This window comes from Phoenix dactylifera, chromosome 7, assembly GCF_051530095.1.
Source record: "Phoenix dactylifera cultivar Ajwa chromosome 7, Ajwa_hap1_PhDact_Kaust_v1.1, whole genome shotgun sequence".
Taxonomy (NCBI): domain Eukaryota; kingdom Viridiplantae; phylum Streptophyta; class Magnoliopsida; order Arecales; family Arecaceae; genus Phoenix; species Phoenix dactylifera.
The window spans coordinates 13380096-13397386 of record NC_143196.1 but is presented as its reverse complement, the minus strand read 5'-3'; the positions used below and the strand labels follow the sequence as shown (position 1 = coordinate 13397386).

Here is a 17291-nt window from a genome sequence, read left to right as displayed (position 1 = left end):
GAATTTCAATTGCCATTTGATGGCAATTAATTGGTGCAAAGAAGGAAGGAATGTGTGGGTTTTTTTTTGGCAAAAAGAGGCCCTCCATGCGATCTCCTCGATGTGTGTGTGAATTTCTAGATAGCCTAAGTTCTAAAAAAAAGGAGAGCACGTGAAGGTCACAAGCTCTCTTTGATCTCCTTCATCTCCTCCTCCGTCGCCTTCAAAGGAACGATCAAGGGTTGATTGTTTCAAGATTACAGCACATCCTCACGAGCTAGCAATCTCGGGGACGTCGATCATCCAAGAGCTTCGCGTGGATCACTCGTGGAGGCCAGACGGTTGTGTGGCTACGAAGCTCGAGCATCATATTCATTTGTCTCTGTGATTCATAAAGGTATAAATTTAGAGATATAATTTTGTGCTAAGTTTTAATCGGGTTCAATCCCTCGAGGGTTCATACCTCTTTCGGGGCTCCTCACGGAGTGATCTCCAGATCTCATTCAATGAGCATTCGGAGATAGATTGGATCCAAAATTAGTCGACCTTAGAACTTTACTTATGTTCTTATTTTCAGATCTAATGATAATCATGCATAGTTGGTTTTATGCATAATCGTTTAAACGGTCTTGGTATTTATTTATGATCTATTCTGCATGCTAGAATTAAACTGTTTAATTCTATTTTTCCACTGCGATTTAAACATTAAGAACTACGTGTGGCTTGATCCCTCTTTCGAAGGGGTACGTAGGCAACCCGATCAGGTGCAGCCACGGTTTTTAAGAAAAATTTTTAGTTTTCAGCATGCAGCCCGTTGTAAATAAACCATCAGATATATATATATATATATGTATATGTATATGTATATATATATGTATATGTATATGTATATATGTATATATATGTATATGTATATATATATATGTATATGTATGTATGTATATATATATATATATATATGTATATGTATATGTATATATATATGTATATATGTATATATATATATATATATGTATATATATATTATATATATATGTATATGTATATATGTATATATATATATATATGTACATATGTATGTATGTATTATGTATGTATATGTCTATCGAACTCTAGTGCTCTACCATTCTATGGATCACTTTTTAACTTGTACCATGACAATATTGATGTTTAATATTATAAAGATATAGAAACATAATTAACATTTATGTTATTATGAATTCACGATTTTGATCATTCAGGTCCAAAATAAAACAGATAACACATTTTAATTATTAATAAAACATATAAAATGTTATACATATATTTTTGCATCAGTCCAAAGATTTGCTAATTTTATCAAGGAATTCATAGAGGATGGTGAATAAAACATTTTTTTGAATATTCAACTAATTCTATAACAATACATGTATAATTCATGTATGGACCAATTACTACGCGCAGCATGCCACGAATCAAATACAGCATTGCCTCAATTCAGGTTGAGAACCGTTTAACTCCATATCGGAGTTACCAGATTTGGGTGAAGCCCACATGCCCATCAGAGCCCTTTGATTTTTCCGGCCCACTAGAGCCCAAGCTTGCATTGACCGATTGAGTGCCGTGCCGATCTAGATTTATACCGAGCCGGGGTCCGCCCCCTCTGACCAAAGGCAAAGGGTTCGACGGCTCGGACAGCGGAAAACCATTCTTCCGAGAATCGAGTAAAGAGATCATCGACGATGGGGTGCGGTTCGGCGATCCTGCGGCCTCCCGCAGGGCTGCTTCTTTGCTCCGTGTGCTTCGTGTTTTTACTTCTGCTGCTGCCCGGCGCGACTGCGATATGGTTGAGCCTGCCGGCGGCGGGGACCAAGTGCGGGTCGGAGGAGATCCAGCCCAACATCGTCGTGCTCGCCGACTACGCCGTCACTAGCGAGGACCACACCCACGGAATCCCGACAATCTCCGTTAAGGTACTTGCTACTCCTCATCATTCATTAATCCCCTTGTCTTGAGACCTCAGTATAGATTGCTTCATGTGTCTTCTGTTTGACCTGTCATTTCTTGGCTTTCATTGCTCTGTTAGAATGGATTGATTTGGATTAGGTTTGGATTTTTTTTTCCCTTGGATTTCGGTACCTCGAGAGTCGAGGATTTTGATCACAAAGTTGCACGGGGAGTTCTTTAGCCATTTTTTTGATTGGATATCTTCCTTTGTTTATTTTCTTGTTTTGATTCTGAATATATTGGTTATAGCTTATGTTCTTTAGCTTATGTTCTTGATGAGATGTTAGAATTTTCCAATGAGGCTAGAGGTCAGATGTATGGGAAATTTTTTTGAAAAAGCATAGGTGCAGGCTAGAGTTTTTTGGATTGGGATGTTGATCTGAGCCTATAAGACTTGTTTAAATGTTGATAACTCCTATTCCCGTTACAATAGGAGCTCATATACTCTTGAGTACTTAATATTGGTTAAGGTTTTACCTTTTAGTCCAGTGTGGTAAGATGATTCTGTCTCAAAGCCGTGCTTTTGAAAGACTGTAGCGAGGATATGGGAAGCCAGCAGGTCTTTAACAACTAGGCACTAGGCAGGAGCCTAGAGGTCAAGGTTTTGGCAGCAGTAACAACAGCTATTGAATATAACTGTGATTGCTGAGGTGGCCACAACATCTTCAGCAGTGACGATGATACAAGATCATCTTTAACAGGATTGATGCTTGGTGCAATCATGTGTGTACCCTAATCTGTGTCATGGTTGTTTTTTTTTTTAGCCTTTTTTTTTTAATTTTTTTTTGCCAATAAGCATTTTTGTTTTGTAAGTAGGGGTTCTTGCAAATCTGATATGTTACATCTTAATGGCTGAAACCAATGCTTTGAAACCCAGACCATTGATCAAACCAGAAAAGGGATGGGGCCATGGGTCACTGATTCAACTTTCGGGTCGATTGAAATCAAACTATGATGTCATATTGACATAATATCTATATACTATTTCTATATAGATATTAGATTAAAATTGTAAATTACATAAAAAATTATTTTCCAAAATTATTTGTATTTTTCTATCATTTTTAGCATCCTTTATTATCACTTCGTATCACAATATTAACTGGCATATAACCTGCATAGTGTGCATGGTACAATTTTTTCTTCTTCCATTGTTCTTGAAATAAAATACCAGTGTTCTCCTTTTTCCAATTATTTTTGAAATGCAATAATGACAATGTAACATATTGTAATACATAAAAGGCTTCAATAGCTAAATTTCTATTATACATTAAAATATTAACTTTAATGGTGGCCAAGCACATTAATATCGATGTCACTAATATATGGTGCAAATTAAGCAATGAACTTTAATGATGATCAAGCACATTAATATTAGCATCATTAATCCAGATCTAGTGGTGAATGAAGAATTTTGAACAAACTGAGTCTCCATTTTAGATACATATAATAGACGTACGACATCATGTTATCACTATACAAAACTCAAATTTTCCATAAGTAATAATTATGTTAGGAACAAATATCACAACATTTTGAATAAAAACATAACATATTATAATATTAATTATGCTTAAACTTTCGAGATGTATCAGATGAAAATATGAATCATGGGAAAGCATAGAATCAAAATTCCATAAATCATCATCTAAATCACATCATTCAAGCAATCTAAGCAAGACACTACCAAAGTTCACAAGAATTGCAAGTCTCAAACCTCTCAAAGTAAGTCCACCAGGTTTAAAGATCAGAATAACAAAAAGACAAGAGCCAAATGGACTTAAAAGAAAAAGATCATCATGAACTTGTTTCTCTTGTTCCAACCTACCATAATTCCCACATTGGCTTCCATTTCTCTAGGATCACAAAACCTTCATTTTCCTTTGGTTCGTTCACTAGATCTTCAAAAAAATGTCCCCAATCAGAGAGGTAAAGAATGAGAATGAGTGAGCGATTTTTCTTCTCAGCAGCAAAGTCTGCTCAATCGCAAAGTCAGCCATCTATTGCCTGCCGACCACTAGCATTGTGGAGGAGGGGGAGAGAGAGGCTTAGTGGTTCTGGTTGTCTGCAGTCTGCTGGCCGCTGGCAGTGTGGAGGGAAAGGAAGGAGAGGAAGAGGTGGTGGTCACCCCCTTCGCTTGATGCATCGATGCATCATGTGGTTGTCCAATTAGCCCTAATTCCCAAAGTCCAATCCTGAGTGGCAGCTGAACCAAGTCTTATTTATTATTGGAAAATCGGTTGGCTTGAGAAGAACTATGCTAGTGTGGATGAATTGTGGTTCATCTAGTAGTTCTTACAACTTTCTAAAAATTCAATAGCTTTTGTGATGGAGTGGGTTTTTGGGTCTACCCGAAACATAGACTTGACATGTTGACAGTTCAATTGGCTGGTCATATTGGTTGACTGGTTATGTTCTTCCACCAAATATTTAACGTTCAAAATGTAATCTTTAATCAAGGATGAAATCTAGGAGTCACTAGATAGGAATAGTCACTTATCAAAGATTTGACCAAGTATGGAAGATGATATAAGATTTCCAATCAAAGATGCTACTTTGGTAGACATTGAGGGTGTTGGATAGATAAACTACAAGGATCCAAAATGGTTAATTCTTTTGTTTCTCATCCCTTGTTTAACATTCTTATTTATCTTGTTGTGCTTTCCTTTTGTAGATGGTAAAAGATACTATAAAAGTGGAAAAGGAAAGTAGCATGTTGATTGATGCATGGATGAACAAATGAGTTTTCATGCAACCATTAACTTTTGAGTTGTGTAAGGCCATTTGTTCTACTTTGGAGTGAGGCTTGAGGGCTTGGAGTTCATCCAAGCTTTCCTTATCTTTAGGGATAGCAATTTAAGCCACCCCCTAGTTATCGGCCTGACCCAACCCTAATGGGGTGGGTTTTATCCGACACTTTTGAAGTCAGCATTGGGATGAGTTCTGATTTTAAAACCTGCATTGGATTCGGATTGGGTGTGGGTAATTGTATGCCTGCCCCAAACATGACCTAATACCATATAACCCTAAACCCTTCACTAAATTTCCATCCCCACCCACCCTGCTTTCCCTATCTTTAGGGATAGCAATTTAAGCCACCTCCTAGTTATCGGCCTGACCCAACCCTAATGGGATGGGTTTTACCTGACCTTTTGAAGTCAGCATGGGATGAGTTCTGATTTTAAAACCTGCATTGGATTCGGATTGGGTGTGGGTAATTGTAATGCCTGCCCCAAATATGACCTGATCCTATATAACCCTAAACCCTTCACTAAACTCCCATCCCCACCCACCGTTTGCTCAAGTCGCTCGTTTAGTCGTTCGTCGTCTCCTCTCTTTGACTCTTTCCAATTCCAAACCCTAATTGCACCCACCCTTTTTCTCCCTAAGAATAGGGTCACCTTGGTGGAGGTCTTCATCTCTTCGAGCCCTTGTCCCTTGTCGGCATTGTTATCACCCTTAAATCCATTGCCTATAATCTCTCCCTCAGGTATGGGTTGTTTCAATCTTCCTTTTGATGCGAACAGACACTGTGATTACGTGGTGGGGGGCTAGGGTTTTGTGGGCGGAATGTAGTAGAAGGGAGGAGATAGAATGGTGCTATCTTGCCATCATATACCATTATATGGTTCCAAATTTTGATAGGATGAGCTTATTTTGATGTATTAATTGGTCATATGCTGTCCCTCTCTTTGTTTGCTCTTGATTTATAATCCATCATCCATCATATCGTTAAGCTTTTCTGCCCCATAAGTGTTACATAATATGTCTCATGTGCTTTTGAATTGTGAAAGCTATTTATGTTCATCTACAAGGTGCACCTATTATTTTCTTATCAGCATTCGCTTTACATTCCTATTTACTTTTTTATACGTTTGTGGCATATATGATAAGAATATCAATAACAGTATGCGCGTTTCCTAAACTTTTTTCTTTTCAGTTTCTCAATGTCATTGATATCAGAAGTGATCTTTTTTGTAATCTTTTCTGGGTTTCTAATAATTTTCCCAATTAACATCAAACTAATTTTAATTTATACAAGGAACTAGTTTTGGCACAAATTTACTTTTATAATCTTTTTAATTTGTTTGATTTGTATGTAATATGATTTTTGCAGCTTTACTTGACCTGACCTGCCACAACCTGTCTCGTCTAACTCTACCCGACTCGCCCCACCTGAGGTGGGTATGGGGTAGGTACAGGTAATAGCCTACCTGACATATACCTGCTCCATTGCCATCCTTACCTATCTCTTCTTCTTATGGTTTAATATTCAGCAATGCCTTCAAACCCCTAGATATGATGCTAGTTCATTTTGCTGGGATTGTTTGAGGCCATTAAGTACACCTTTACCTTCTTAGATTTTCTATTTCAGTTTAAGATGCTTAATGATTATTAGTGTTTGCATTGTTGAAAACTCTATTAAAAAACTATCTGAGATGTCATATCATCACTCCTTAAGAGCCTTGAGTGACCCTCACTCTTAGGCTAAAGATCTATCATCCTGCCTTGAATTTCACTAGAAACTAACCTTGTTAATTTGTTTGGGAAGCTTGGTCTTAGCATCAAAAAGCCCCATCAACTTTATTTATTCACTAGGTAGCTCTGCATCTTGCTGCAATGGTAATTGCAACTGCAGCAGCAACAACTAATGCCGAAGGTGGTGTGTCATTATGAGATTTTGGGGGTGGGAGAGCAGGATGGCACTATGAGATACTTGGGAGTCCCGATTTCAGGTTAGCGGTTGCATGGCAGGGACTGCTCTCCCCTTGAGCTCAGCATGAGGCAGAGGCTGGAGGGATGGCAGATGCATTCATTATCTGTGATGGGCAGGATCACCTTGGTCTGGTCAATTCTCTCTTCAATTCCTATTTACTTACTCTCCAATTCCTTCATCCTAGTGTCGGTTTTGAGGTCTCTTGAGCAGCTATTCAGAAACTTCATCTGAGGAAGGCATGGAGGTAGGGGAGGTATCCATATGTTAGCTTGGGCGGTGGTGTGTCAACCTACCAGGCTAGGGGGTTTGGGGGTGCAGTCCTTGTTGGAGAGGCGGGAAGTGTTAGCGGCCCGACACGTCGCGAGATTTGTACTGGAGCCCGATAGTTTGTGGTCCTCGTTGATGAGGGAGAAGTATGGTGTGTTGGTGCCTGGAGCGAGGGCTGCCGGCCGCCATTCACCACTGTGGAGGGAGATGTGTGCCGGAGCTATGGTGGTCCTCCTGGAGATTAGATGGGCCATCAGTGATGGCCAGTCCATCGATGTATTGGAGGATTGTTGGGTGATTGCGCAGCCGCTCAGTCGTCTGCCGACCATGATGGATTCGGGTCGACTGGCAGGCCGCATGGTTAGTGATCTGATGGTTATAGAGGAGGGCCGATGGAGGGAAGGGCTGATTCGGGAGGTTTTTGGAGAACATTTAGCGGAGATGGTCTTGGCTCTACCGGTGCCTATTCGGGGGGAGCCTGACACGCTAGTGTGGGCGCCGATGGGGTGGTCGCAGGTGCGTGCGAGGCATCTACAGGTTCTGTTTAGAGAGGAGCCAGTGCGGCAGATCGAGGGAGGATGGATTTGGAGGATGCAGATTCATCTGCTGGCGGCGCTCTTCTTCTGGAAGGTGGCTTGGGGTTGCCTTCCCACCAGGAGTGTGCTTGTTAGGCGGGGCTTGCGGATCCCTCTGTGTTGTGAGGTGTGCACGGACTTTGAGGAGACTATTGAGCATGCCCTTTTGCAGTATTCTAGGGCTAGGAAGATATGGAGGAGGTCACCAGTCCCTCTTCCCCAATTGGGTGGTGTTGGTACAGGATCTGTTGCAGCTGCTGAGAGACTCATTTCAGAACCCTAGATCTGTTGAGGCAGGGATACTTAGAGCATATCTGGTCTACCATATTTGGTTGGACAGGAATGCAGGCGTATTTGAGGGGAGGAGGTCGTCTCCGAGGTGGGTGGTGGTTAGAGCGGTGCTTCAGGTCGGGGAGGTGACTTCATGCGCTGCTATGTGCTCTCTTGGGATGGTCAGGAACATCTGGGGTACTCGCTTCACTGTTCCAGTGCCCAGGTTTGCTCTCGTTTCTTGGATACCTCCATCCCTTAGTTTTCTCAAGGTGAACTTTGACGGTAGCGTGTCGGCAGACAGAAGGTCTGGAGGTGTTGGATTTATGATCAGAGACCACCATGGCAGTCAGGTAGCAGCAGGGGGTCAACGCACGCCAGGCCTTACCGTAGCTGGGGCAGAGTTTCGAGCAGCCTGGGAGGGGATATCGTATGCGAGGCGGGTGTTTGGTGCCGAGCGGGTGTACATTGAGGGAGACTCATCTATGGTGATCGAGTGGATACGGGGCGTGGATAGGTATGGAGATGGTCACCCACTTATTCGTGAGACACGAAGGCTGGTAGTGGAGTGGGGTGTGCACCAGGTAGTTCATATTTTTCGCAAGGTGAACAGGACAGCAGACTGGGTCGCCTCCTATGTTGCACGTCATTCTGGAAAGTTCTTATGGATGCCCATAGTAGAGCTCCCGCCCCCTTTGTACTTTTTACATTCTTTTGACTTAGTAGGATGTACTCACGTTAGAGCTATATGAATTGCCGTTTTTACCAAAAAAAAAAAGGTGGTGTGTGTCATTAACTCCAAGCTATTGAGTGAAAAAAAAAGAAATTAAGGGAGAGAAGAACAGAGGCAAAACTCGTACCTTAAACTTTGTTGTTGGCTACCATAATCGTTATTTTGTGTTCTTGCCACCGCCAACCATAGCTCTCACTAGCCTGGGCACATTATCACTTTTCATCTTCTTCTCTCCCTGTCCTACTGTATAAAGCCAAACACATCGATGGATCAGGAGAGGTAGATGGGGAGATGGTTAACAAGGAATACTAGGATAACGGTAACCAACTTGTCATATTTGTGACTTGTTTTCTTTCTTGTGTTGGCCAGTTGCCTAAAGACTCGCCTAAGGGTGCCACCTATATAAGTCACCAACTCTAGATTGCAATCAGGATCCCACCCCACCCAAGGAAAACACTTGGGTGGCCATCCTAGCTGTCCTTTTAAATAATGGTCATTATTATATCTCATCTATGAATCGAGACTAAAACATCTTAGGAGTCATTGAAGGGCTTAGAATGTTTAGTGGCATACTTTAAAATGTCAAATCAGCAAAATGGATGTTCACCCACTAGAAGAAGACCAGCCATAAAAGTAAAATAGAGAGATGAGTATTACCTAGCCCTTTTCGAGAATCCGACCACTTTTTAGGGGTATTTTAGGGAAGTTAAAAGGCGGTGTTGCGGTTTTTATTCAAAGAGCACTGCTTTGTCCTCTTACCAAAAATGGAACTCTGAAAGGGAAATTAAAGGGCTTTTCCTCATATTTGGGCTCTTCTGGTGCTTTCCTGCTCTTCTTCATTCATTCTCATAAACCTCTTATTCCTACTCCTTCCCTTTCTTTTTTCCTTTTCATTTCATATCCAAAGTAACTTCTGACATTATTTGTCTTATGTCTATTTTGTGTTGCCTTTGGTGCATGAGGTTGTGTTGCCAATTCATTTTGTGTCTCGTGGTGTCCCTGTGATATTGGAACATTATTTGGACCTAATTGATTGTCTTCTGCAAAAATGTCTATAAATTTTATTCCTAGGAATTTCTAGAAGGTAACTCTTTTGCATTATTCATACCTAGCTTCATCTTTTAAGCCTTCTTAAACCCTAGGAAACCAGAAATATGAATTCCCGCTTCAAGATCTATGCTTGTTTGAATTATGACAGGGTTTGGGCTTCCCTTTGAAATTATTCTAATCCCTTCGAAGGGCTGCACAGACCTTTATTGATGTGTCATTTACATTGCAACTGTATTAATCTGGTAGAAAAGCAAGCCACTTCTTGTACTTATCTGGATACAAACCACCTCTTATAATCTACCATCTCTTGCCTTTTTTATGTTCGATCCTTCTACATTAATTTGAGGGGTGAGGAGACACTATGACACAATGGCTACAAAAAATCTCTACTTGAAGCCTTTAACAAATGTTTGAAGTCAGGATCTTGGGATTTTAGCACAAGGCATCTAATAATTCTACCATTGTGCATATGAAAATCTAGTAGATGTACACATGTTTGTATGTTTTCTTCAAGATGCATTAAGGGAAAAGAACTATCAAAGTCAATGATCGCTGAACTGACATGAACTGGGTGGTTCGGTCCTTACCAAACCGAACAAACTCCAAGTCAGGATGGTTTGGCGGTGCGGATGGGTTTGGTTGTAACCCCCCCCCGGCTGGATATTTCGAGAGCCTTCGAGGGTTCTTGCACTCGCCTATCTCTCTTTGTCTCTTCCCCCTCTTCGATGTTGTGATGCCATTAGTCAATAAGCTTTCCCCCTCTCCCTCCCTCTCTCTACCGGGGCTTGCTCTCTTCCCTTATCTCTTCGATGCTGCAACACGCTCAGCCAGTAAGCCTCCCCCTCTCTCCTCCCTCTCGCCCTCCATCCTCTCTCTCTTCCTCCCTCTCCTTCTCCCTATCCCTCCCCATGTTTTGGTACGCCCATGGGTATGGTTTGTATTGCTATTGTGCTATTGTACTGAATGGTGCTTGGCTAGTATGAGTCTCGATACCAGTCCAGCAAACCTTGGACAAGGCTGCACATATAGCTGGTTAGACTAATTCTGCAAATGTGAGCCACAACTTTAGATGAGAAGCCATCTAATAGGGAGTTTGTTCATTTTCATGCTCATAGAGAAAACTAAATTATCTATACTCACGAATAGATATACTCCACAATGTTTTTGGATTGGATAGCCAATAATGGCTGTTATGTTTGAGGGCTTAGGATCCATCCTCTCCGGTTTTGGCTTGAACAGGAGAGGCTGGGTCTTGAATCAAGGGCTATTTGTTTATTGCATGATGGCTCGTGATTAAGCATCTATGCTTTACATGGATAGCCCAATGCATGATACACCAGACTGCTTAATCACAGGTCATAGCATGATACATGAACTGGAGTGAATTCCAACCCATATTTTGGACGACGCCAACAGCTTGAGGCTAATAAAATCCAATTTCCTACAATAGCTCTATAGGGTGTGCCCTACATGTGGCGGCATTGATAACTACATGATACATGACCCATGGAAGGGAGATATTCAAGTGGAATTACACATAGGGAACACTACATTGCACTTGTTCGTTTGGCAACACAAATTGTTAACTATATATTGTGATATATCATTTATATTTGGTACTAGTGTCCTTTGATGGAGTTATGGTCCATATTACTCGAATTAATCACCATGTTATCAGGATATGTGGAAGATGAGATAGTACCTATATTAACGTATTCTTTGAAGATCGACAAGAGTCCTCATCCTAAACAATATATACTAGTTCCATCACATGAATGATCCCCTTAGTAACCCCATTTATTACTTAAGATATTAACTGGGGCCAGCTGTAGGATGGAACTAGACATATAACTTTATTTGCCAAGCTAAAGGATGAGCCATGTGCAATAGTGGTGGTTGATGCACATGAGAGCCATTGCACTGGAATAATTGTGGGCATACTTTGATTAAAAGAATCCTAGTATGGTCATCCATCTCATCTTGAACCGCTCGGTTTGAGGCTAACCAACCCAAACTGGTCAATTATTGGGATGAGATTGTTAGAAGTATGCCCTAGAAGCAACGTGGCTGACGCATAAATTTATAATTTGACACTTATTAATAAATAAGATTGGGCAATTTGTTTTTCATTCATGTTTGTATGTGTCCATGAATCGTCCAAGAAATTAATAGATGATGACACATATTCTCAAGGAGTTGAGAATTTAAGGCATGTGTCATTAGGGATTAATTTTTAAATGCTCATGATCGATGGATCCATCACGAGGGACGGTGATCGATCCGCTGAGATTAGTGCACAGATCACATAGTCAGATGGACGAGTCTCGAGTCCACGGTGTAGAGACACTGGAGTGATTATGCGAGTACTTGTTAGAGAACAAGGTACTGAGCGTGACCAAAGATAGTAGTTATATGGATGTCTATCCACTCGTCAGTGACTACTTATGCTGTAGTTGTATGATGGGTCCTTTGACCTGCGATGCCTCAGCTATTCACTATGAGGTTGCTGTAGTTTGACGAGCATGTGAACTTGGGTCCGAATTATTCGGGTTCTTGTAGTGCGGATTGGCTACAGTAGGTTCATTTTGGAATAGAGTTGCATCTAAATGAGATCTATCGACCTTGATAGATTAGGAGTGATCCTATGTGATTTATGAGACTGAGTTCGATAAATTTCTAGCCAGGTATTTTGGAAAAAGAGTATTCCATATCTCGAACTAGAAGTCGTATAAATTTGACATATGACGGACGCTGAGGTTTGACAAGATATCCATAACCTCCGTCACGTCGGGATCCATGATAGAGGGACTGTATCATACGTTAACTGCACCTAGAGGTTCAGACATTTTATTCTGCTGGGTTGCCACCACATACTGCTAGGTGTCACTAGTGGATTGTGAGATTCGAAGGCTTTCACTTGGTGATCAGTGAACGTTGCGAGTAGAACTGAAATCGTCTCAGTCCTTTGAAAGAAGTTTTAGTGATATTGAGATGGAGATCTCAATGTCTCACTACTAGTCAGAATAGAACCTATGGGGTCACACACATAGAGGATTTAATTAGTCAGACTATCATAATTGTGATTTTGAATCACAATAGAAATCAATCATCAATATGATTGGTGATTGAATTAACCCACTAAGTGTTAGTGAGTTAATAGAAGAAGAATTAAGTGCAATTGATTGCAATTGGGCTGATTTAATGAGCCAAATCAAATTGGGTTCGACCCAAATTGATTTGGGTTCATGATTGGGTCAATTGGATTAAACCAGGGTTTATGCAGATTTTAAAGTCCACATATCGTCGTAGGATGAATATGACTTAAGTCGTGTTTACACTATGCGGACTTTAAAGTCCACATGGTATCGTAGGATGCATGCTCCCAAATCAATTAATTCTTCTAATGAGATTAGGAGTCCTAATGTGATTAGAAAATTAATCAATTGATTAAGTGGATACATGTCATGCATCTATGAGCACAAGGATTGGACACTTGGCATTAATCCAAGGGTGGGTTATAGTCCCATACTCCTAATAAGATTAGGAGAAGCCCTAGAACCCATCTATAAAAGACTTGGGGCGTGAACCATAGGATACATCCTTGATCTCCACGCCTCCTCCCTCTTCCTCTCTTCCCTTCCCACGACAGCAAAAGGAGACCTCCTTCTCCTCACGGCAGCAAGGTGAAGGATCCCCTTTCTTCTTCCTCCAAGGTGTTGGAAAGCAAAGAAGAAGAAGGATCAAGGGAGAGAGATCAATTCAGCCCAAGGAAGGAGTTCTTCCTCCCACGTCAAGCTTCTTCCTTTCCTTCTTGTCCACGGCTGAAAGAGGGCTTCTTCTTCCTCTTCTTCCACGACATTAAGGTTAGGAAGATTCACATGCAAAGCTACCTCCTCCTCTTCCTTAATTGCGAGCAAGGTTGAAGAAGAAAGCGTTCTTCTTCAAAGAGGTATGTTGCAGAATTTCTTCCATCTCTTTTGATAGTCATGAGAGGTCTTTACAAGGAGCTAGCATTCCGGTAAGACCTTATCTCAGATGATTAAATCCTCGTGTGGATACCTGTAGAGGCCGGACAATTGTGCGGCTCAAACAGGAACCTAGAATAGATCATCAGGCTGCGGTGTTCTACACCTGCAGAATTTTTGAAGATGAGATCTTCAAATCTAAAACTTTTGATTTTTGTTTCAGTTTTATAAATCTTAATCAACCCTCCTCAGATCCTAATCTTTCCTTCCTAATGAGTTCAAAGATCTTCTGGATTTGGATCTAGAAAATTTTTTGAATTCTACGATCCGAGGCGCGTTCATACGATGAACGACGTTCCGTTCGAATTTCGCTGCAAACATCGCATTGAACGGGGTGTAACTCAGCAGTGGTATTAGAACTAGGTTCTAGGAAGCGTGATTAGGACTTAAGGAATGATTACCACGTTTTTAATCTGATTTTTAAAGAAATTATGCTTGCTGAATTTTCTGTGTGCTGAAATTTCTGGTTGCTGAAATTTTCAGCATGCAGATTTTTATTTGCTATGATCTTGCAAATTGTTTTAGAATTGCAATTAGATTATAATGTTTTAAATCAAGTAATGCATGATCTAAAATCCAGAGAATAGCATAATAGGTTTAAAGTTTCAGATCTGAAAATATATATGAGATGCATGTGGTAATCATAATGTTCATACTTGTTTAAGGTTATGTTTAAAACAATGTATGCATGAGATGTATGTATTAGTTAAACAAAATTTATTTGCATGAGATGTAAGTAAAATCCTTAAACAATAGGACATTTACATAAGATGTAAACTGAAACAATTATGTCATTTACATAAGATGTAATTACATAATATATGAAAGGGTATTCATAATTACATAGGATGTAAACCTGAACCAATGTTACTGTAACAACCCAGGATCTCATCCAAAATGGCTAGCCGGAAGGTATTATTTGGATTCCTTGATCCTGTATAAGTACCCAAGATCTATCCAGCGAATAACCGATGTGGGACTAAACACATGCTCGCACGGGTCCTCACATACTCCCCTCGTTCAAGCCCTGACGTCCTCGTTAGGCTAAGGGTTCATATCTATTCAAATCTAATCACAAACACCATGATTGGCCCGTGATCAGCCCCAACGGATCCGTGTTGCAGTATCCCCTAGTCTACATAGGCTATGGGCTGGGTCGGCTCTGATACCATTTGTAACAACCCAGGACCTCACCCAAAATGGCTAGCCGGAAGTTATTATTTGGGTTCCTTGATCCTATATAAGTACCCAAGATCTACCCAGCAAATAACCGATGTGGGACTAAACACACGCCCGCACGAGTCCTCACATACTCCACCCATTCAAGCCCTGACGTCCTCGTCAGGCTAATAGTTTAAATCCATTCAAATCTAATCACAAACACCACGATCGGCTCATGGTTAGCCCCAATGGATCCGTCCTGCAGTGTCTCCTAGTCCACATAGATTATGGGCCAGGTCCGCTCTAATACCATTTGTAACAACCCAGGACTTCACCCAAAATGGCTAGCCGGAAGGTATTATTTGGATTTCTTGATCCTATATAAGTACTCAAGATCTATCCAGCAAATAACCGATGTGGGACTAAACACACGCTCGCACAGGTCCTCACAGTTACATTTACATAGGATGTAAATCGAATGACATTTGGTATGGGATAGATGGTTACATTAGATGTAAATCCCAAGAGACCTAAAACCTTCTTAAATCAATCGAGAGTGAACGATATGTTGAGCTAGCCATATTTGATTAATTGATCTAATTGGTGTCTAAGAAAGCTCAAAGGTGGTTACTTAATTAGGACCTTACTCTCTGAGTAAGTGAAGCCTCTCACCTGCTTACCTGGCCAATTGCTCGATTACCTCCTATGGAAAGCTCAAAGTTGGAATTACTAAGATCTGATTATCCAATATTAAGTCGATTGGCTTTCCATCATAGTAGAGTTGCTAAGATCTTTCCGGCGTTGATTAGTCTCGGCTGGATACATTGGGCTAGTTGCATTGGAGGATTGGACCTCTCTATTAACATGAGATGTTGTGGGGTAAGGATGGGGTTGGGCTCCAATAATTGTTAGGTGAGGATCCAATCACAGCTTTATTTTCGCGGGATATACGGTGGGTCTGACTTAACCAAAGAACGAGTCCAATAACTGTTAGGTGAGGTCCTTATGACTTGGAGACCATGTTAGCTCAATATGCTTACGAAGCATTGTACAAGAGTTGTACACTCATCGTCTATGTGTCTTCAATAACTGTTAGGTGAGGTGACATGTAGATTGGTGGGACCGCAGCACCCCACTCGAAATCCTAAGTCGCAGGTTTCCGTATCTTTACCAGGGAAGTGTGAGAGATCCGAAAAATAATGGAAGGATTTGATCCAATTTTGTTTTTAAAGTTCCTAAAACATATTAATATCAAATACAAATTTCTAATTAGAATCTTTACTCTCTGCAGATGTCAATGGCTTTCAACCCGATAGTTCGAATTCTAGATAACAATAGGTTGACCGGACCAAACTATAAAGATTGGCTCCGCAACTTGAAGATCGTTTTGAGTTGCGAAAAGATAGCTTATGTCCTTGACTATGAACTTCCGATGTTACCAGCCCGTGCAACCAATGAGCAGCGTGAGACACATGCAAAATGGTTGGATGATGACAATAAAGTTAGGTGCTACATTTTGGCATCCATGTCCAAAGAATTGCAATGCCAGCATAAGAGTATGAAGACTGCTAAGGACATACTTGATCATAAGAGTTGTATGGTGAATAGAGTCGCACAGTGAGGTTTGAAGTGTCCAAGCGGCACTTCAAAGCCAAGATGCGCGATGGGCAGTCCGTCCATGAACATGGTTATACAATGATCAAGGATCTTGAGGAGCTTGAGAAGCTTGGCATGACCATGCATAAGGATTTGCAAACGTATTTGTTCCTACAATCGTTGCCATCTTCATATGGGCAGTTTATTGTAAACTACCATATGAATAAAATTGAATGCACCAAACTTAAATTGTTGAATATGTTGGTGACAACTGAGGGAGCCTTGAAAGGTTCAAGGGGCGCAGTTCTTGCTGTTGAGCTAGCTTCTACTTCCAAGAGAAAGTCTACTGGGAAGAAGAAGAAGCCTGCGAAGAAGCAGAAGACCGAGAAAAATCCGAAGAAGAAAATTCCTAAGAAAAAGGCCGAACCCAAAGAAAAATGTTTCCATTATAATGAAGACGACCATTGGAAGAGGAACTGTCCTATCTACATGAAAAACATAAAGAATAAGAAGGGTGACACGCCTTCTGAAGGTATGTCTAATATGCTCATTATTGAAACTAATCTAACGGTTTCTTATATTTCCAGTTGGGTTATAGACTCTGGTTCTAGTGTTCACTTGTGCACTACCATGCAGGGTCTAAAGGAAAGTAGAAGGCTTACGGAAGGTGCAGTAACCCTACGGGTTGGCAATGGAGCAAAAGTTGCTGCTGTTGCTGTGGGCACATTTTCTTTGCATTTACCGTCAGGATTTAGTTTGATATTTAGAGATTGTTATTTTGTACCTAGTGCTAGCAGAAATCTAATTTTTGTATCTTGTCTAGCACAGGAACATTATGAATTCAATTTCAATAAAGACTACGTTTCCATTTATTTGAAAAATAAACTGTTTGGACGTGGTTTTATGATTGACGGTCTCCATCACTTACATAT

At 40.8% G+C, this 17291-nt stretch overlaps 1 protein-coding gene across 2 annotated transcripts in view; it reads left to right on the top strand.

Annotated features, from left to right (window-relative positions):
• The first annotated feature begins 1348 nt into the window (after positions 1-1348).
• LOC120109081 (transmembrane emp24 domain-containing protein p24delta4-like) overlaps positions 1349-17291 on the top strand; it is a 76562-nt gene continuing 60619 nt past the window's right edge. The window contains exons 1-2 of one of the 2 annotated variants that reach the window (XM_088701246.2): positions 1793-1931; positions 6083-6167. Coding sequence is in view for 1 of the 2 variants with exons in the window: in XM_088701248.2 (XP_088557374.1) it covers positions 1701-1931 (231 nt within the window). In the remaining variant the exon portion in view is untranslated. Of the gene's footprint in view, positions 1932-6082; positions 6168-17291 lie in introns of both variants that reach the window. The other variant, XM_088701248.2, reaches the window with a different exon arrangement.